This window comes from Myodes glareolus, chromosome 27 (genome assembly GCF_982192425.1).
Source record: "Myodes glareolus chromosome 27, mMyoGla1.1, whole genome shotgun sequence".
Taxonomy (NCBI): Eukaryota; Metazoa; Chordata; class Mammalia; order Rodentia; family Cricetidae; genus Myodes; species Myodes glareolus.
Window position 1 is genome coordinate 12050960 of NC_142052.1, and position 21768 is coordinate 12072727.

Below are 21768 nucleotides of genomic sequence, written 5' to 3' on the forward strand. Positions count from 1 at the left end.
GTTGTTCCCAGGCTACTGAGTATCTGCAATGTCTTCTTTGACCTTCAGAATGATGCGAGTGAGCATTTCCTGGTCCAGGCCTGAAAGTAAAGGTCTAGTAATGGGCAGCTAATGGCTGGGATGATTGAGAGACCGATTTATCAGAAGATAGCGAGGCATAAATAGGTAATGAGGCTGCCTGGCTTCCTGAGTGGAGAGCTGAGAAAAAGGGAGCGGATGCCAGGGTCAGCACCGTCTGCCTTCCTGCTTATTGGAACAGGGGCCACTGGAGGAGCAAAGGACCTCAGCATCCAGGAAGTCACAGGGTCCAGGGTGGGCAGTGTCCACAGAACTCCAGGGAAACTCAGTAACACACATGCAGGGCCTCCAAAGAAGTCTGGACAACATAACCTTTGTCCTTCAGTAGAAAACCCTGAAGTAAGAGCAGTATACGATGCTTACATCACTTGTTCAAAAATCCACATTAAACAGAGTCAGCAAGAACTGAAGTTTGATTTGGAAAAGCAAAGAGGAAGGAGTAAATGGGAAATGGGAATAGGGAGCTAAGTGATTCCAAAAACACCTCTACAAGGACCTTGCTTGGCACATTCTCTACCGCAAAGTAGACACTCAATAAAATTGGTCTTGGTTCTTTTTTTTTTATTTAACTAAAATGGTAAAGATTGGAATCTCCATGTTATTTATCATAGAGCTCCTCCTGGGACCCCACAGTGTGCCAGCACCCACTTCCCTTTTCCTTCTCTTTTTTACACAAAAACTTTAAAACTTAGGTTGTTTTGGTTGAGCTCAACAAGGTTTAGGTAGTCGATTTTCAGAAGAACATACATTTTACTTGTAAGAAATACTTGAATGGGTTGTGATCTTGTGGTCTGAGCATGGAGGTTAACGCAGGGATACTGCTGTGAATTTGACGTCGCCCTGGACTAGATCGCGAGTACAAAGTCAGTCAAGGATTGACAGTGCAACTGTCAAGGAAACGAAAGGTTATGTTTCGTAAACCAGTAAGTAGATGTGGACCACCTGTTTTCAAAGGTGGACTTTTGCTATTGCTGTTCATAAGTCGCCAAGGAAAGGGATGGGAGTTCTGTGTATTGAATGCCCGCTGCCACGGAGACCTTCATACCCAGTGTCTAGTACTCTCAGGGTAAACTGCATTTCTCACTTGAGTGTAGAGTGGCCACTTTGACTCTGCCACACCTTACACTGACACGGTACCACTCTCAGAATGTTGTCATCCCATTTCCCTGTGGAATCTCAGAGTCCACGGCACAGGCTTTCGTGCCCTTAGGAGAGTTTTCTTAGCAAAATCAGCGTGGAGCCAGGGTCGAGATTGTCCCTCCGTGCCCACAGTCTAGGCCTGACCTTCCACAACCGATTCCTCGCGCTACCTGACTACATCCCAGTGTTTCTCATGATTTTCTGTGCTGACTACACCTGATTTTGTGCCCTTGTGGGTCCTTTGCAAGGCACGTTTATCCAGTTTCCTCAGTTTGGGGAGCAGCACATCACCAGAGGCTAGCCTGCAGAGGGTGAGCTGGTGTTGTAGCTCATATTACTAGGGCAAATATCCGTATTTTGTAATCTCTCGGTTCCTTTTGACTGTGAGGTTTTGAGAGGTGGAGGGTGCAAGGGCCACATCTCAGTCGTTTTGTGTCCTGAGGCCTTCGCTGTGGTCAAAACTCTAAAGGCTAAGTGGGCCCACTGACTTGCACACGCCCAGAGGCTCCCGACATGCACACGCCCACAGAGGCTCCCGACATGCACACGCCCACAGAGGCTCCCGACATGCACACGCCCACAGAGGCTCCCGACATGCACACGTCCTCAGAGGCTCCCGACATGCACACGTCCTCAGAGGCTCCCGACATGCACATGCCCACAGAGGCTCCCGACATGCACAAGTCCACAGAGGCTCCCGACATGCACACGTCCACAGAGGCTCCCGACATGCACACGCCCACAGAGGCTCCCGACATGCACACGTCCTCAGAGGCTCCCGACATGCACACGCCCACAGAGGCTCCCGACATGCACACGCCCACAGAGGCTCCCGACATGCACACGTCCTCAGAGGCTCCCGACATGCACACGTCCACAGGGTGCGCACTACTGCTCCTGACTTGCAGAGATAAACCCTCTCCGGTTGAGACTCTAAATGACTTGTTCTAGTTCATTCCCTTGTAAGTGAAATCCCAGGATTTCAGCCCAGACTAGCTCTTTCAAGTTCGCTCTCAAGAGCGTGACTTTTGTTGTTGTTATTGTTTGTTTGCTTCATTTGGTCTGAAATGACCTACCGGGCAGGCACTGTTTTGATTTCTGTGATAGTAATGCAGAAGGCTGGACTTAAAGAGCAGTTTGGTTAAAGATAATGTATAAATTAGATGCAGTCTATGACAGAACTCGTGACAACTATGGGCATGATTGAGTTGGCCAGAGAGAAAACAGAGCTGACTTTCTCTGAGAGTCATCATCACCACACAAATGTGAATAATATGACTTATTTCTCATGTATGTTGTGTTAGCGTACTCTCCTAGCTAATGCCTTCTTGCGCAGTCCTTCACACAGGTATCGTATATCTGAGCTGCCTGGCTACTCCGACTCTTGTGGCTGCACAGATGCTGCAGTGCAGCATAGCAACCTTGGGGAATCCCTGTCCTCTGACAGAAGTTTACTTGAGGCCATGGGGTAATGAGTAGAGTGAAAGCGAGGCTGTTGCCAATGGTGTCAAAATAGGGCTAACCGTACAAGGGTGGCTTGTTCTTGGTAGTTCGTGATTAAGCTGAAGATAGTAGATGTCCAGGATTCCCTTCTGTGTTGGCAGTGTAGTGACACAGGGTTCAGGGAACACGAGAAACTAGAGGCTCGGCTATGTACTCGAATTCTTCTTAATAATGTTAGTTACCTTTGCAGTTACATTGCATAATACCATTTGGTTGGTAATCTTCCCAATCCATTACCAGTCATTGATTTGTTTTCAGGTTGAAGTTAACTTAGCCTTTGCTTTGTCCAAGGCCTGATTTTCCCGTGTCTGGTTTAGTGTTGATTTGCTTTGCTTTTCTCTTTTTCTTTTTTGAGTTACTAGTAAGGCAGCCTTGAAAAATTAACTTTTAACCTCTGGCAAATGTGGGTTGGCTGTGGTTTGCTGACTCTAGACTGTGTCAAGAGAAAAGGACAGGGTGCCAAGAAGCTGAATTTGTGGGGAACGTGGTGTTATATTAACTTTATATTTAAATTTTGGCTGTTTCTGTGAATAATGAACAGGTCTCAATCTGGAGATCGTATCTAGTCCCATAGGTCCTACAATTCTATGATTCATTTCTGAAATTAGAGATTAAAATTAACTTTATGTGATTATACTGATTTATCAAGATTCCTTACCATCTGGATAATTTGAAAAAAATATTGCATTTTCTCTCTGCATCCTTTGTTTCACAACATCTATAAATTAGTAGCCATATTTTGTCATACCTAGGTCATATTTTCATGAGATTTACATTGATATTTTTAACTGTAATTCTCAGGTTTTTTTTTTTTTTTTTTTTTTTTTTTTTTTTTTTTTTTCCAAAACAGCGTTTCTCTGTAGCTTTGGAGCCTGTCCTGTCCTGAAACTAACTCTTGTAGACCAGGTTGGCCTCGAACTGAAGTCCAAAGCTTATTATTCATGTTTGATTTTCTTTCTGTGGCCTCTAACACATGCAGCGCAGAGCATTCTCATGTCTCTAAGGATGTTCCTATCATAATAAGCACTCACAGAAATCCTGAAAACCTGCATATGTCTCAAAACCACAGAGGGACAGCAAGGAGCTAAAGTATGCTAGTGAGGTCTTCTGGGAGCTAGGTGGCTGGCCTGCCATGGACTGCTGTACTTGGAAATGACTTTTGCCCATACAGCTTCATCTTTTCTGCTTGTAAAGTAAAAGCGCCTATTATTTGAGTTCCAAGGATCTTTTCAATATTATTCTGTGACACTGACGTGTTTAACAGCTTTAAAATAAGAAATGAAGCACTGGGGATTTAGGTGGTAGAATTCTTGCCTATTTTGTGCAAAGCCCTGATTCAGTCCCAGCATCACCAAAGGAAGAAAGAAAAAACAAAACAAAACAGAATTTATTCTTATGTAGTAATGTGAAGAAGTATATTTTTATAAAATTTTATTTCCAAATATGCCTCAGATATACTTATTGTCATTGTCGTCATTATCATATTCTTCTTCTCCTCCTCCTTCTTCCCCCTCCTCCTCCCCCTCCTCCTCTTTATCTTTTCTTTTCCTCCTCCTCTTCTTTCTCTTCTTATCCGTCCACTTCTCCTTCTCTTCCTCCTCCTCATTCTCTTTGGTGGGCAGGGCATGCTGAAAGTTGAATCCAGAACCTTGCTCATGGGAAGAATGCATCTATCCACCAAATCACACACAGGACCTCTGCTAGTCCCATCTTCAGTGTAAAATTAATAAGTTGGTAGTATACGTTAGCTCCTCTCTCTTCCCTCAGACGAAAGTCCTGTACTACATTAGTTTATTTCTTCTCGACCACTTCGTTTTCTTTCAACTTTCGACAGCAAGGTTTAAGGTTAAAGTTGGGAATGACCCTGCCTCATACTGATGCTGCGGAGTCTCAAGTTGCACTGTTAATACTCTAGGAACCCAGGGTAATCTGCTCAGTATATTACTTCTACAGTGTATCCTAAGGAAGTACCAGTTTCTTCCCTTTGGACTACTTATGTACTAGACATATGAAGTCAGCCCCTGAATGCTAGAACACCATGCTGAATGCAAAGAAATTATGCTTGCACGTATCTCACTGCAAGTTTGGTTTGTTGGCATTGTGGCTGAATGTTGGTATTGAGGTTTGACTATGTTTCTCAAGATTTCGTGAGCTGGAAGTATGGCCTCCACACTGCCGGTGCTGAGGGGGTGGGGCCTGGTGGGAGCTAATTAGGTCATAAACACAGTGTGACCGGATTCACGTAGGCCTCCTTTGGTTGGGTTAGTTCTCATAAGAGGGTTTTGCTTTGTTTCTGAGTCAGGTCTCTCGTTATGTAGATCTGGTTGGCCGAGAACTTGCTCTGTAGACCAGACTGGCCCCAAACTCCCAGAAATCCACTTGGTTTTATGTCATAGTCCAAAGTGTTTGGGTTAAAGGCATATGCCGTCATGCCTGACCCACGGAGCTGGGATTTTTGTAAAAGGAGGCCATACTATACCTTTGGCCCCTTCTGTATGATACAGGCTCCTTTCCTGTCTCTTTACTGCCTGTTACAGCTCAGGGCCTCCCGAGGACGCAGGTGCCAAATCCTTTGGACTTTCCACCCTTTGGAATTGTGAACAACATAAACATGTATTTTTATCCATTGCCCAGGATCATGGGCTTTGTTCTAGCAACACAAACAGGCTAATGATTTCTGAAGCCTTCCTGTAGCACGTGATCCCTGTGCTCCCACAAGCCTCAGTCCTGGTGCTCTGTGCGCCTTGATGTTAACCCCGCCATGGAGGAAAATAACATCCAACACTGGCTCACGAACTCACTGGGGCTGTTTTCCTAACTGTTCGAAAGCAGTGGCAGGGACTCTCTATCCACTCCTTACTACAGTTATAGCGCATTGCTCAAAGCTTCGTGTCTTAGAATAATAAAAAATATAGTCTTATAGGTCTGGGGGATTTTATGAAGCTAAGTGGAAAGTATTGTCTGTGCTGTGTTCCTTTGGGAGGCTTTTCTCTTCAAATTGTTTTTAAGTTTACGCAGAGGTCAGAGCGTATCTTGACTTCTTCTGCCACATGGGTCCCAGGGATTACACTCAGATAGTCAAGCTTGTCAGCAAGTATCTTAAACCACTGCTGTGTTCCTGCCTCAGCCTTCTGGAGACTGCTCGTACTCCCTGGACATCCTGCCAGCCTCACATGGCTCTGTTCTGTACTTCCACTACCGTGTCTTCTCTGTGGTCTTCCTGCTTCCCTCTTACAAAGCAGACGTGATCAGAACCCATGCGATCCACGATAATCTCCCCACTAAGTCTTCACCTTAACCATTGCTGTGTAAGGCAATGTGTTCACAGTCCCGGGACTAGAAGGTGAACGTTGTGCGTCCTGATGTTCTTCTAGGTGTCTCTTAGTCGCTGGTGTTGCCTTATTGAAGTCACTACGTCAGAAAGGTCTTCTAAGACTGCTTTAGGACTCCTATCCAGTTTGGTAATTTTGACTACATTGCTTGATTTTTTATTAACTCTTAAAAGAGTGGCTTAATCATTTTCTAAACATTTAAAAAATCTAATTAATGTCTCACTTTCTGTCTCCCTCTAGTAGGGAGGTAGAACAGAATGTGGTCAGTCTGACTTCTTCCCAGCACGAGGGGCACCGTCAGAGAAGCTTGTTCAGGTGATCATTCTGCATATAGTCTATGAAAAACAACTTATCTTAGAGTTGTACTAAGTAAAACACACTTAACAAACTGAACCTTAGTTAAAATAAACTTTCCTTGTATATTGGCTTTGCATTTAAGTGTCTCCTTGGAACCCGACTGAGATCTGTAAAATTAAAAAGGCGGAAGTAAAAAGGAACTGCAGGAAAAAATTATGTAAAAATCAGACTGAATTATTCTGTGCAAAATGAATGGTACCGGGGGACATAGTGTTCACTGAGGTAAACCAGACAGAGAGACAAGTACTTTCTACTGTGTTTCTCACATATGGCAGTTTAAAATGTTAGAGGAGGGGGAGGAAGGGAAAGAAGAGGAGGAAGAAGGGTAATTCTTAGAGGCTAGCAGAGGGGTGAAAGGAGGTAGTGGGAGTCGGATAACAGGCACAAAGCACGTGACAGAGGGATGAGCTCCAGTATCCTGTCGCTCTGTAGATGATGGCGCTCACAGTGAGCCCTTATGCATTTCATGAAAAAGTGTAAGAGAAGGGGCTGGAGAGATGGCTCAGTGGTTAGGAGCACTGCCTGCTCTTCCAAAGGTCCTGAGTTCAATTCCCGACAACCACATGGTGGCTCACAACCATCTGTAATGAGGTCTGGTGCCCTCTTCTAGCCTGCAGACATTCACACAGAATATTGTATACATAATAAATAAATAAATATTTTTAAAGAAAGTGTAAGAGAAGAGCTGAGAGGCTCCGAAGTTTAAGAAATGCTAAGGAAATGGGAATGCTAATTACCCTGGTAAGATTTTATAAACGTTTTGAAATATTACTTTATACCTCATACAGATAAACAGTTATGGCATGTTAATTAAAAAGGAAAAAAATATTAGAAATAATGCAGACAGTGTATACTTTGCTAAAAATAATGGTAGCATTCCCTTGGTCTGAGCCATCGTCCCAATGTGGCCTGTTCACCACAGACTTACTGTGTAATCCCAGGAGACAGGGATAAAAGTTGGTGTAGTCACACAAGGGCCTGGGAAGATGGAGGAGGAAAAGGTTCATTCTAATTGAGACATCAGTTCTGGTAAGTAGAGCTTTCTGATTCTGTTTCCAAAACATAGTCTTAACTTAAGGAAACCCGAAGCGCTTTTAGTCAGGAAGAACACTCTTGGCTTGGCATTAAGAGCGAGCAGGCCTAACGGGAAGACTGCATGTCGTAAGCAGGTAATTGGTAGTTGTATCGCTGTTCACTTATGCACCTAGGTGATTAATGAAACAGCCTCCAGGACCCACTCAGGAAACACTGAGTTCCTGACGTAGTCTCCGCCATCACCCTCGCTTCAGTGAGGAGGGGGAGGTGGGAGTCTTGGCAGAGGAGTGCTGGGGACCAAATCGTGTTCCCTGACAATTCATGTGTCGGAGCTGTCACCCCCAGAGTAGCTGTACATAAAGACAGGACTTCAAAAGAGGAGGTTATCAGGCCGGGCGTCTTTAATCCAAGAGGACTCATATCCTCAGAAGGGGAAGTGACCGAGAGTGCACAGAGCGTGTGAGGGCATGGTGAGACCACAGGGAGGCCTTGCGAGAAACCTAGTCTGCCAACCCTTGTCTGTGGACTGCCCTCCGGGATTGTGAATACAAAGATCTCTGCTCTTTAAACCACCCCACCTGAGCGCTTCTCTTAGGGCCTCTGTGGCAGATTCAAGGAGGGCTGCAGACCTCCTTGAAATGCAGATGGGGTTGCTTTCAGGAAACTGCCCAGGTCAAGAGTGGTTCGGAAAGCTTCCAGCAGGGGTAGTGAATAAAAGATACACATGATGTGAGTCAAAGAGCAGATGAAAGAAGCTGTCGTGGAAAAGATGCAGAGAGGGGCTCGTGGCGAGAGTCCTATGCCTGGGCGCTGGGGAGGGACTGGGGGCCGAGAGCACTTTGCCTGGGTACTGAGAGGCAGCGGAGGAGCATCTTGAAATGCGGGGGCAGGATGGAGATCTTTGGTCAAGTAGAAAATATGCAGCTTACACGGGGTTTTCAGCAAGGGTCTTGGGAGGTCAGGGGATTGTGGTGTGTGGCAGCGGTAGAGCTGAGAGTAAGGTGCAATTCTAAGGACCCTGGGAAAAAACAGAGGAAACCAGGGCTTGGTGGGAGTTGGAGTTATTGGAGAAGAGTGAGGGGAGTTAGGTTTGTCCGAGTGAAGGGGCTGAAGTACCCTGTGAGCACCTTGTCTTCCGCTTAGAGGAGGGCTGGTGGGCCCCGACGAAATCCTGTCCAATAGGAGACTCATCCTGTTGCTTTTGTTCATTGGGCCCTCTCTCTTCACCTAGTCCTGAGTGTACTGAGTGTGAAGTCAAGACATTTTCAAAATATATAGGTTGGTTGAATCCAGCAGTTTTTATAATCCAATGTGTTTTAGCCGCAATTGTTTTTCCATTAGCAATCAGAAGATCTAAAGAGAGCACAACAACTTACAGAATCTCTGTATTTTCCATCTTTATGTGACTTACATTTTTTATTACTCTATTCCTTTTTAAGGACCTTATTATTTTAAAACTATATCTTCAATCTAAAACCGCATATACTCTTTCTCTTCTCTCTCTCTCAAGCCTATATATAGTTTTAAACACACTGTGACTGGTTCAGAGGTTTGGGGTTTTTTTTTGTTTTTTGTTTTTTTTTTGTTTTTTTTCCTGAATCTGTCTTTATTGAGTATCTGTAATTAATCTCTTTCGGACCACATGAGCCTGTAAACTGCTAAGCGACATGGCCAGGATTGTCACCTCTGTTTTGGAGCTTGCCCCCCCCCCCAGTGGCTGCCAGGAGATGCTTTTCTGTACTGCGGCTGGCAGGAACCCACCACATAGCATAGCTCATCATACACTGGCTGCTCAGGTCTACAGGCAGCAACCAGGGGATGCATCCCAGTATTGTGGCCAGCGTCAGAGGCATGAGACTAAGAAATGGCTCTTGACTCCATTTCTGTGTGTCTAGAACCCTTTCCCAAGCTCTCCCAGGTTTTATGTGGTTGTAGTTGCTGAACGTTTGGGTGCCATTTGTAGGCAGAGTTTCTCTGTGTCTTGGCAACCATTCCCGAATAACCAGACTTAATATTAAGTATAAATGCTTTGACAATAGCTTAGGCTTATTACTAAGTAGCTCTTACATTTAAATTGACCCATATTATCTAAGTTCTACCACTTGGCTCATGGCTTGTTACCTCATTTTGTACATTTTGTACATGGCTTTGTTACCTCATTGTGTCTGGCTGGTGACTCCTCTTACTCTGCTTTTTTTCTTCCTGAGTCCTCTGTCCCTCCCATACTTCCTGTCTAACTACCGACCATCTTTGTATTAAACCAATCAGAGTGATGAATCGTTACAGTGTACAGAGGATTATTCCACAGCAATTAGGGAGTAAGTTTACGAAGTAAAGTCGGATATGCATTGTTTCAGGATGAGGCAAAGCAGAAAAGTAGGGCCCTTGTCTCCGTGACTGGATGGTAATTAACTTGATTGGGGGGTGACTGCTTGGTTTCCAGGAAGGCACACAGTTTTGTTTTGCTGTGCTGTCATTTATCCCCCTTGTTGAATTGCTTTCTCATTTGTGATACGATGAGCCTTTCAGGATGACCGTAAGAAATACTCACATAAGAAATCACCACCGCTGACTATAAATGTGCTGTCTACCTTTTTGATATTGCAGTTGACTCATGTGGACAAGGCGAGCTTCCAGGTGGATGCCTTTGGAACATCGTTCATTCTTGATGTCCGGCTAAACCAGTAAGTGCTTGCCAAGTTGTCTTCACTGTAATTATGCTATCTAGTGACTTCAAGGTGTTAATGTTGGTAATAAGAAGAAATAAATGTGCATTAGAAATTGAATTGCTTTAGTAGGTATATAACTTTTACTAATATATAATAGAAGATAGGAGGTCTTCCAGCATTTTGCCTAAGAATCTGTAGACTTGCGTTGCCTATGAATGCTAGATTATGAAGATATACTTAAGGCAGTAAAAGTCCTTTCTCTTTCTGTGTGTGTGTGTGTGTGTGTGTGTGTGTGTGTGTGTGTGTGTGTACATGCTCATGTGTTCATGGTGGGCAGCTGGGTGTGCAGCTGGGTGTGCAGCCTCAGAGGTTCTGAGGGTTGGGATCTGTGTGTGCACACATGTATGCACTACCCCCCAGGTGCCTGCTGTAGTGCTCGTATGGAGGCCAGAGGACAACTAGTGGAGGCTGGTTCTCCCTATGTGGGTCCCATCAATCCACATCAGATCCTCAGCTTGCTGGCAGGCACCTTTGCCTGATGAGCTATTGTTCCAGGCCGGGCCCAACTTCCTCATGTTCTTCAAAGAATTCTGGTGCAAAACCTTTCATTTTCTGAGGAAGAAACTCATATGGCCATAAATCAGAACATGAATAATGTGGTTATAATACTGAGAGAAAAGTAGGTTTTTTAAAAAAAAGATATTGGCATGAAAATGTTAGACATTTTCTTTTTGACCTGAGATCTTTACTAAATGTTGGTGGTGGGTAAGCTATTTTCTTTAATTTTTTTTCTTGAATTTCACTCATGTGTACAATGAAATAGGATCATAGTAATTTGTTTTTCCACACTTATTTCCTCTATATTCTTCATTGCACCTCAACACATTCTTTTTCCCAACTTTTTTATCCACAAAATCCGGCTAATACTATCTGTATATGAATGGGTATGGGGCCATCCACGGGAACCTAGGAACCCTTCCAGTGGCCACATCTCAAAACAGACTGTCCCTGCCTCCGCTACTATTACCAATAACTGTTTAGTAACTACCTACAGTGCCTATGCTGGAATGTTGACTGCTTGGTCTTATGCTGGTAACTACAGCTGCTGTGAGCTCGTGGGTGAAATAACTCTGCCAGGTCACATCTTGGTCACTGTTCTGTTGTTGTGAAGAGCCGCCATGACCAAAGCATCTCTTACAAAAGGAAGCATTGAATTGGGGGCTGACTGCGGTTCCAGATGTTGAGCTCTTTATTGTCATGGTGAGGAGCATGACATCAGGCAAGCATACTTGATGCTGGAGAGGCAGCTGAGATTTCTACATCCGAATCTGCAGGCAGCAGGCAGAGAGGATGCCTGGTCTGCTGTGAGCTTTCTGAGACCCCCAAGCCCACCTCTAGTGACACATTTCCTTCAACAGCGTCACAACCTTCTAATCCTTCTCAAATAGTGCCACTCCCTGGTGACTAAGCATTCTAATGTGTGAGCCTAGTATGCGCGGGGGGGGGGGGCATTCTTAGTCAAGATGCCACAGTCTAGAGGACTTTACTTCCCAGCATTCTTCCCCATCTTCCAGCTCTTACTTGTTTCTACCCCATCTTCCAAGATGTTCCCTGAGTGCATGTGTATGGAGGGGTCGGAGATAGTAATGTAGATATCCTGTTTAGGGCTGGTCACTCAGTCCCACGTTCTCAGCATTGACTGGGCATGCATCTTTCTATTGAGTGCATGTGTATGGAGGGGTCGGGGATAGTAATGTAGATATCCTGTTTAGGGCTGGTCACTCAGTCCCACGTTCTCAGCACTGACTGGGCATGCATCTTTCTGTTGACCGCTGACCACTGAAAAAGAAACTTCTGTGACCAAAGTTAAGAGCAGCCAGAGTTTTAACACAAGTATTTAGAAAGCATTAATTAACATTCTTTGGGTTTATGCCCAAGAGTGTCATTGCCGGGTCTTGAGGTAGGTTGATTCCCAATTTTCTGAGAAACCATCATACTAATTTCCAAAGTGGCTGTATAAGTTTAACTCTTTTTTTTAAAAAAAAAAAACTTGTATTTTGAAACTAGCTTACTAACTAGTAGGTTTCCATGGGATTTTTCATCTATCCTTAGTTTTGCTTAATCCATGCCACAGGCCTCATCCCTGTATAAAATTCGTTAACTCCCAAGACTGTCTACCCACCAGCCATTATTCACTTTACATGTGTTCTTCTAACCCTCTAATTATTATCTTTTAGCTGAATTGTGAGATAGTGAATTTCTGTATAGTTTTTAATCTACCCCTCTGATACGGGATTTCCCTCTGTACGCTGTGATTACCATTAATGTATAAAGAAGCTGCTTTTGACCTGTAGCAGGGCAGAGCTTAGGTAGGTGGGGAAGACAGAACTGAATGCTGGGAGGAAGAAGGGTGGAGTCAGGGAGAAGCCTTGTAGCCATCACTGGAGACAGATGTGCTGAAACTTTGCTGGTAGGCCACAACCTCGTGGTGATGCACAGATTACTAGAAATGGGCTAAATTAAGATGTAGGAGTTAGCCAATAAGAAGCTAGAGCTAATGGGCCAAGCAGTGTTTTAATTAATATAGTTTCTGTGTGATTATTTTGGTTCTGGGTGGCCGGGATGAACAAGTGGCCTCCTCCTCCATCCCTCCTTTGGGTTACCTCTCCCTCAACTCCTGGTTTCCCCTTTACTCCCACTCCCTCTCTTCCTGCCCTGAGTATTCAACTTCCCTAGTTTAGTTTCACTTGTAATCTCCCATCTCCTGACTCGTAAGCACCCTCTCAAAGACCTCTGTCTCGTTTTCTGGCTTCCAGTTGTGCTCCAAGTTAAACACACAAAAGAGAGTAGGATATATCAGACTCTGGGCAGCCAACCTCCAGACAGCACAGGGCTCGAAAGAAATCCACCGCATCAGTGATACTAGACTTTTCTATCTGAGGGGTTAGGGAAAAGGACACCCACACTCTATCAATGGTTTCCTTCTCTGGTCTCTATTCTTCTCTGTATCCTCCGTTCTTTCTACTGTATACTGTATATCTTCTACAGCTTATATACCCCCAGCAAGTTTTTCAGGCAGCATAGGAGTTACAATGTTGTTACATTCTGTATGCAAGTGAGAAGCAGCATGTTTTCCATGTCCCTTATATGATGAAACATTTTACATACTACACATGAAAAACAAATTATTCCAAGAACCCATGTACATTTATACCCAAGCCACTTGTCCTAGATTAATCGTGTGGGCAAACAAGGTATTCTCCATCAGTTCTCTTACTGGCAGGCTGTACTCTCCAGTTACAAAGAAAGGACCAATTACTTTATTACTTATATTGAAAGGTAATCTTATAACGAAACTTAAATGAATCACAAACTTAAACTTTCATATATTAAAAAGAATCAGTCAGCTCTGCTTCAAATCTTTAGGGTTCCTATCCATTCATCAACAGTTTACTTTTTTTTTTAATACCAGGAGATTGAGGGCAGAGATGGGTATAAGGAATTAATCATCACCTTTGATCATCAGCCCACCCTAGCACGGAAAGCACATCAACTAGTAACAATTGGACTGCTTTGTATGTTTGACCTCACCTATGTTTCCTTGTGAACTTTAGATTGCTTTCTGGGATTTTTCATCTCAAAGCTATTATTAAAACATCTGGTCTAACCTGAAGTTATTTTAAAGCTTTGTTCCAGCTAATGATGCACACCAAAACCTGTGACTGTGTCTTTCAGCCTTCAGAGAATTAGAACCAGCCTGACTCCTGGGACTCAATGTTTTCTTAGTCATTAACTTGAGCGATAGTCCATGCCGCTCCTTAGGTGACACTCATAGGCCCTGGCCATGTTACATTTCCTTATATTTATTTTTTTTCACCAAAGCTCTGTATAAGCTAGCATTATTATCAATTAGACAGTACAGCTTAGGGAAGAGTCATCTTCTTGATGATCTATGGATAAAAATGCTCAGTAGATCAGGATGTTTCCAATAAGATAAACACACTACATTACAGGCAGTGAGGGTCTCCCCACAGCCACATCCACCATGCAAGATACCAGAGAAAGATGATAGCACAAACATGTAAAGCCACAGCAGAAACAAAAGACGTTCTGGGGTCTATAGCCTTACCTAACTGAGGCTGACCCATCAGAGAAATTCCTCCTGGTGGGATAACACCTTGAACTTCAATTGCCCCTTGCTGCTCCTCTGCCATGACCATCAGCTAGGATCTGCATATGATTTATCCTACTGGGCCCGAGTTACCTTATTCAGTACATTTTTTTTCTTGTTCCATCTATTTATGCAAATTTTATGATTTATTTTTTTTTTACAACCTAGTAATCTTATGTATGTGTGCAATATTTTTTCTTGCCTATTCATCTCTTGGTAGTCATCGAGGTTGGTTTTATTCTCCAGTTAGTGTGAATAGAGCAACAGTAGACATGAATGTGCACATGTGTCTGTAGTAGGGTGTAAAGTTTGTTAGTAACTATTTTCTTTATGCTAAAAACCACAGTAATGTGATAGTTTTTTTCTATATCATTTTTATGTAGATTTTTTTTTCTTGTGCTATTTAATGCTTTTGGTTTGATTTACCTTTATGGCTCTATTGGTTTAGGAAGAAGGAAGGTGGAAATTGAATATGCTTTTAAAAACTTTGGAGTGCTCTCTCATGAAGCAATTCTAGGCCTGTGGAACAAGTCAAAAAAAATTTTTTTAACTAGGGGAAAATTAAGTCTGTATGTAGCTGGTTAGCTCCAATGCTACTTATTTTAAGATGGGAATTGAAGGAAATGAATTATTACATAACATTCCTTCAAAACAGTCAGCAAGCCAGATTTTCTATAACCAGATTATACAAGAGTTCATTCACCCTTTGGGTTGTAGTTCTGTAGAAGTGGCTTAAAAATACAGAAAGGCTAAAAGCAAGAAGTTCAGCCAGTTCCTGCTTTGTCAGTTATTAAGTGTGGGAGGTAGTTTCTTTCATGGGTCACGGCTATGAAATTTCACTCTTAGGACAGATACATTAATAACACCAAGTATATAATTTTTCTCTGCTCGTGTTGGTTCTGAGGCTACACGGGACCTTCCAAGGTCAGCGAAGGGTGCTGTATTTTACTGTGAAGCGTTCCTTAGAAAGAGGAGGGCTTGAAAGGACATCTAATCATATTATCTGAGCTACTCAGGCCGTGGCTTTTCCTGTAAGCTACTCCGTTGTTATTCAGTAAGCGAATAACTAAATGCCTCAGAGCAAGGCAAAAATAGTGGGAAGGTTTTCTCTTCAGCTCCGTGGACTTTACTGACAGTCACCTGTCAAACCTGTCAAGCTAGAGTGCTTTCTTATTTCTTTCTCTATTGTGGATCATCCCCCTTTTTTATTTCAATAGCATCAAAATAATTTTTCGGTTACTCTGTGATTCTTTTTTTTTTTTTTGTGATTCTTATACCAATCTTTTTATTCCCTGTTTCACAGTGGGGGTTGGCACCCAGAACTCAGCATGTGGGCTGACCGTGCAGAATGGGAGGTGGTAGGGGAGTGGGAATGGGGAGACTGAGGCAAGGTCAGGGGAAGAGCACTCAGATTCAGCTTCTGCTGAAGTGGTCAAGTGCTGTCTTTTATTTGGGGGAGTCACCTGACATTCCGTCACCCTTTGTCTGCTTTCCACTGGGACCTTGAATTTCTGGGAAAAATCCGAGTCCTGGCAGATAAAAGGCAGGATATGAATTCCACTGGACCCAAAAGCTAGTTCTGCAAGGCCTCATTTATTTGACTATACTCCACTTATAAAGTAGTTAATGCCGATGATTAAAATAAATGCCGAGGATAAGAGTATAATTAAATGGTGATGTTTTATGATAATAATAAATAGCAGACCTTTCATTCTTATTACTAAATCAATCAATGACTATTTTGCTCTTCTAGTAATTCATTACTTGAATGTTTATTCATATATACATTTACTATTGTGTAGAAGACAATTCTTTGTTGAAAAACTAAAGATTCTTATTTTCATTTTACATATGTACGCAAGCATGTATGCACATGTGTATCTACGTAAATGTATATGTATTCATATAGAAACGCTTAGCTTATATACATGCAGATAGACATATACACACATTTGTAATCCCCTGGGTATTGCTGCGAGTTCTTCTGGAACCTGAGAGCTTGGGAGACCAGAAGAAAGTAAGTGCTTTAATTTTGAAGAACTTGCCTTCTGGCCAGAAAGGCCATAAACTTGTTAAATAAGGTAATGCCAGAGAGTGGCCTTATTGTTAGCGAAGCCCTGGCATAGGGATGGAGGTGATAGTTAGCAGTTACTGTTAGAACATGTCCTCTCTATGAAAGGTGATATTTAAATGTAAGGGGCCCCCAAGCAGAAGGACCAACAGCAAAAGTGAAGCCAAAATTAAGCCTAGCATGGTTGAGAGAAGGAAGGACAACTGAAGGCCATGAAGCTGGGAGTCAAGAGTGTCTTCAGATGAGGTCAAAACAAAAAGGAGCCAAACTCTCTGGGGCCTCTTAGACCACAGAAAGAAGTTGCAAAGCGTGGGTTATTGATTTCTTTATACTTTGTTGCATTATTGACTTATTCCCTCATTGGCTTGTGATCATTCAGTTTCAGTTACTCGATACTGAAATTTTAGAGCGATGTCTCTGAAAACATGCAGGGTGTGCTGGTTGTTTATTTATTGTCAACTTGACACAAACTAGAGACTCCTGCGGAGAGGGAGCCTCGATTGAGGAATCGTGTCTATGAGATTGGCCTGTGGGAAGCTCTGTGGGGCACTTTTGTGATTCCTGATGGCTGTGGGAGGGTTCGGTCAACTGTGGGCAGCGCCACTCTCGGCCATGTAGACTTGAGCAGTCCGAGAGGGCAAACTGCGCGCGCCACAGGCTTTAAGGCAGGAAGCGGCGTTCCTCCGTGTCTCTGCTTCAGTTCCGGCCTTGACCCCCCTCCGTGATGCGCTGGGACGTGGACGTGTAAGCCAAACTAACCCTTTTCCCTTCAAGTTGCTTTTGGTCTGTGTCTTACCCCTGCCACAAGCAAACGAACTGATATGCAGGGTTGTCACCATGCTCTTTATTGTCCACTTGTAAGGAGGACAACTTGGAAAAAAAATAATTCCCCAAAGTTGGCTTAAAAATAAGTAAAAGGAAAACACAAACAAACCTTGTACACTAATAAAACACCAAAAATTTACTTGTCAAGAAGTTAAGTCTTATAAAGGATCCCAGAGATATGGAGTTGGTGAAGCATGCCTGTAAGCCCAGCACTGTAGGGGCTGAAGCAGGAAGATCCGAGTGCACAGCCAGCCTGAACGGAACAGTGAGATTAAGGAGAGACCTCAATCCGAAAAAGTCCTTTCCTGTAGTGCTCAGGATAAATGCAAAGACATTGAAATGTGTGTGTATATGTGTGTGTGTGTGTGTATGATATTAAGTTATACATGTATAACTTTAAATATTGTGCCAAAATAATTTAGGTAACTGTGGATATATCTGTGCGTAGTTCTGGATAGCTTTATTTGGTGGCAATAGCATTGTCTCAGATCTTTTGGTAATGGGACTATCTGTAGTTCTCGCTGGGCAGAATGTGATTATTTATCAGGGCTAGTCTAATCATAACAACACCTAAAACAATAGAAGTGCCTTTATGTGAGTGCAATTATTATCTTAAGGTGTATTTTACTGTTCATAAAATTCACTCATTTCAAATGTACTATTCAATGATTATTAACCAAGGTTTGTTTATTTTATTTTATTTTATTTTATTTTTTGGAGACAGGGTTGTCTCAGGCTGTCCCAAACGTGTTCTATAGTCTTGGTTGGCCTCTAACTTGTGATCCTCTTGCCTCTGCCTCCTGAGTGCATGATACAGGTGTCTCCTACTGTGCCCAGGCACTGCAAATCAGTTATAAAAATCACCTGAATTCTTCCGAAAAGATTCTTTCCCCATTTAGGTTTAATTTCCATTTCTGTTTATCGCTCCTAGTCAATAACTAATTTACTTTTTCTTTATAAATTGCTCCGCCCATAAGTATGATATGTGTTTCTTGCCTTATTTCCTTCAGTTGGCGGGCTTATGCAGTTCATGTACAATGTAGCATGTGCCAGTACTTCATTCCAGCTCTTTTAGTTTTTGCTTTGCATGTGTTTGTGTTCATGGTTCTATCCCTCCCTCCCTCTCTGTGCACGTGTGCTGTGTCTGTGTGTAGTTCACCCTCCCTTCTCTCTGTGCTGTGTCTGTGTGTAGTTCACCCTCCCTTCTCTCTGTGTGTGCTGTGTCTGTGTGTAGTTCACCCTCCCTTCTCTCTCTGTGTGCTGTGTCTGTGTGTAGTTCACCCTCCCTTCTCTCTCTGTGCACGTGTGCTGTGTCTGTGTGTAGTTCACCCTCCCTTCTCTCTGTGCTGTGTCTGTGTGTAGTTCACCCTTTTTGTTACTTTGGACATTTTCATGCACAACTTTATAGTTTTCTTTTAGTAAATATCCGAAAGTGAAATTGTTGGGTCATATGATACCTTTCTTGTTTAATTGCTAGGGAAATGCTCAACTGTTTCTCTTTGTGGACTTTTGAAATTTTACTGGTGGGATGGCAGGAGTTTCTTTCTGCAAATCTATGTCTAGTATAAATAATTCCTAAGGCTTTAGGGTTTTGGTATTGTGCCTGTTGCAAGTCTGGAAAGGGTTCTATATTTGTAGTGCTACGATCTTATTATATTTTTTTGATTCATAATGAAACTATTCCTTTGAAATATATATAGATCTTTTGAAACTTTTACAGGGTAAGAGTCTCCCATTGGTAGACTATCCTAAGGAACTTTGTGTGGCCCTCACATATTTTAGCTTTAGCTGAAACATAGTTCATTTTTTCTGTTTTTTTCCCTTTTTTGTTTTTTTCTGTTTTTTTCCCTTTTTTGTTTGTTTCTTTTTTTTCTGTTTTTTTTTCTTTTTTTTCTTTTTTTTTTGAACAGGGTTTTGAACAGCTGGCCTCAAATTTCCTCCAAACCTGCTTCATCCTTCCGAATGGGTGGGATTGTAATTCAGCAATGCTGCCCTGCTTTCATTATCCTCCTCCTCCTAATCATCATCATCATCATCATCATCATCATCATCATGTTGAAGGGTTTCAGTTTTAAATTGTGAACCGCACTCTAGGATTTTTTAAGTATAGGTGTAGTTTTCTCTCAAAAGCAGGAGATTTCTTGAACTCAACACAGGGTGAGATTGTTAGTGGGATTGCCTTTGGCTTCAAAGCTCAGAATAAAGAGAATTGGATTGGGGGCACTGGAAAGACCATTGGAAATGCCTGCTAATGAGCCAGAGAGTGGTCGACCACAGAGACCAAATACTAAAGTTAAGTCCTAGGAAGTTATTTCTGAAGGAATGGGTTGAGGGTTTACTAGAGTCGTCAGAACAAACAGTTTTTTACAGGGTGTGGAACACAGAATTCTCGGGTGTGGATGAGAGAGTGAGGCTCAGAGTGGGGCTCTACCCTGCACATCTTTGTATCGTTGGTTCATGTAAACTTTGTTTTCTCATTTATTATAACAATGTAGCCTTACCTCCTGGAATAATGGCATCTGACTAGAATTCTAGCAGTCAGGAAACTGGGGTGAGAGAATGGTGAGTTGTAGGTTTAGGTCTGCCTGGGCTGTCTAACCAGATTCTATGCCTCAAGAAATGGGAATATCATCCATAGGCATTCCAGAGAAAAGCCTCTTACTTTATATTAGTAATACATGCTAAAAAAAAAAAAAAGAATAGGGCCAGGCATGATGGCCTAGGGAGGTAGAGGCAGGTGGATTTCTGGGCGTTCAAGGCCAGTCTGGTCTATATAGTGAGTTCCAGGATAACCATGACTTTGTAGAGAGTTGCTATCTCAAAAACAAAACAACAGAACCCAAATAAATAAATAAACAAACAAATAGACCAAAAAGAAAATGCAGCTATTACGTACAGATATTTTAAGCATTACTAGCTATTTGATTAACAGAAAACTCTGGAGATGATGGCACACTTATAAGCATATTATTAAATTTGTAAATAAAAATAGAGAATTGTTTAATAAAAGCAAGACTGTGGTTCGGTTCTCAAGGTAACCATCATAGAAATACTGCTTTTATTTTGAAATTGTTGCTGTATATATTTTACTGTCACGCATTTGTGAGATGAGTTGAAAATGTAGTTGGTGGATTCATTCAGCACTCTTAGTGTGAAACATTGAAACATACACTGTAATTTAATGATTCTGCAGAATTGAATAGGTTCTCTTTTCAGGTTTACAGCGATTGGGGGACACATTGAACACTGTATTATCAGGGTTCTCTGCTGTCTTTCAACAAGATGCTAACTGATCGAATCTTGCAACTCATCAACAGTTATAGTAGTATAGATGGACAGCATGGGCTTTATTAGATACAATTAATTGGATTTCTTAGATATAGTCCGTGTAACTTAATTTTATGATATGGCTGCTAAGGCGTTGGGTGAACAGTGGCCTCTGGTGGTGAAATCCTTTATTCCCATTTGCTTGGGAAGCTAAGGAGGAAGGTTCACTTGATCTGAAGAGTTCAGGGCCAGCATTGGTAAATAGTCTTTGTCTCAAAATCAAAGAAATTAATGTATTACCAAAGCCAAAGTCAAACCAAACTGCTCCTGAAAAAAACAAAATATATTAGACGAATAAAATGTTTTTTTAATAAAAGATCTATGTTGAAAGAACTGTATTTGCTTTTTAGTTGTTATTGGGATTTAGAATAGGGTACAAGGTGCATGCGTAGTGCATGTGATACTACTTCCCAGAGGCAGTCGCTCTTTGTCTCTGAAATTGTTTTCTCTTTATGTTATGTTATGTATGTATATATGTATGAATATATGTATCACTCTGTTACCACATACCACAAATATGTGTATTTTCTCACATATATACATATTTTTCAGACATTGAAAGCTGGTATGACAGATGTATTGTAACCCTGTCCCAGGAGTGTGAATTATTAGCTATTTTCAGAGAAGAAGTATATGATAATTATTTCAGTGATATTTTTGAAGCTCTTTTGTTTTCACTGTCTCTATATCCATCCCCAAACTACATTCTTTCTCCTTCTCCTTAAGAACTTTGAAGGTAGAGTGGTCTTGGGGATTTTTATTTAGGTAACATTTATGTCTGACTACAAGGCTAATTCCTTGTAAGGCTTGCATTGTTTTAACTAACATAGTAGGAGCCCACTAAGGTCCTGGGTTCTCATCAGTTAAGTACTTCTTAGCTTCTGACACAGCAAGAGAGGCTGCTCTCTGGGGCAACTGGTTTGACTTTTTACTGAAGATGGGCTTCTAGATTTTTATGGTGACTTGCTCTATTATTTGTATATCATAATCACCTTATTATGAAAGAAGAGTCAGACTTTGTTCTGATGAAACATTGAGCCAACAGGAATTATAAAACAAGCATTTCTGCTTTGGAAAGATCGGCTTGCACATATCAACTGAACCGCATGGCTCTAAGATCTCAGATGTAACTCCACTCCATGTCACAGATAACCAAGTGATGATTGTGAATTTAAGGAAACACTACAACTCCAAATTATTAGTTCTTACTCTTCTCCAAGAGGGTCTATTCTTTCGGTAGCCTTGAATCTCACTAGTAAA

General features: G+C 42.2%; 1 protein-coding gene across 20 annotated transcripts in view; it reads left to right on the forward strand.

Moving 5' to 3' along the window:
- Adam22 (ADAM metallopeptidase domain 22) overlaps positions 1-21768 on the forward strand; it is a 218330-nt gene that overhangs the window by 21684 nt on the left and 174878 nt on the right. For all 20 annotated transcript variants that reach the window (XM_085684035.2, XM_085684020.2, XM_048433607.3 and 17 more), the window contains exon 3: positions 10053-10129. In XM_085684035.2, coding sequence (XP_085540161.2) covers positions 10053-10129 — 77 coding nt within the window. The remainder of the gene's footprint in view (positions 1-10052; positions 10130-21768) is intronic.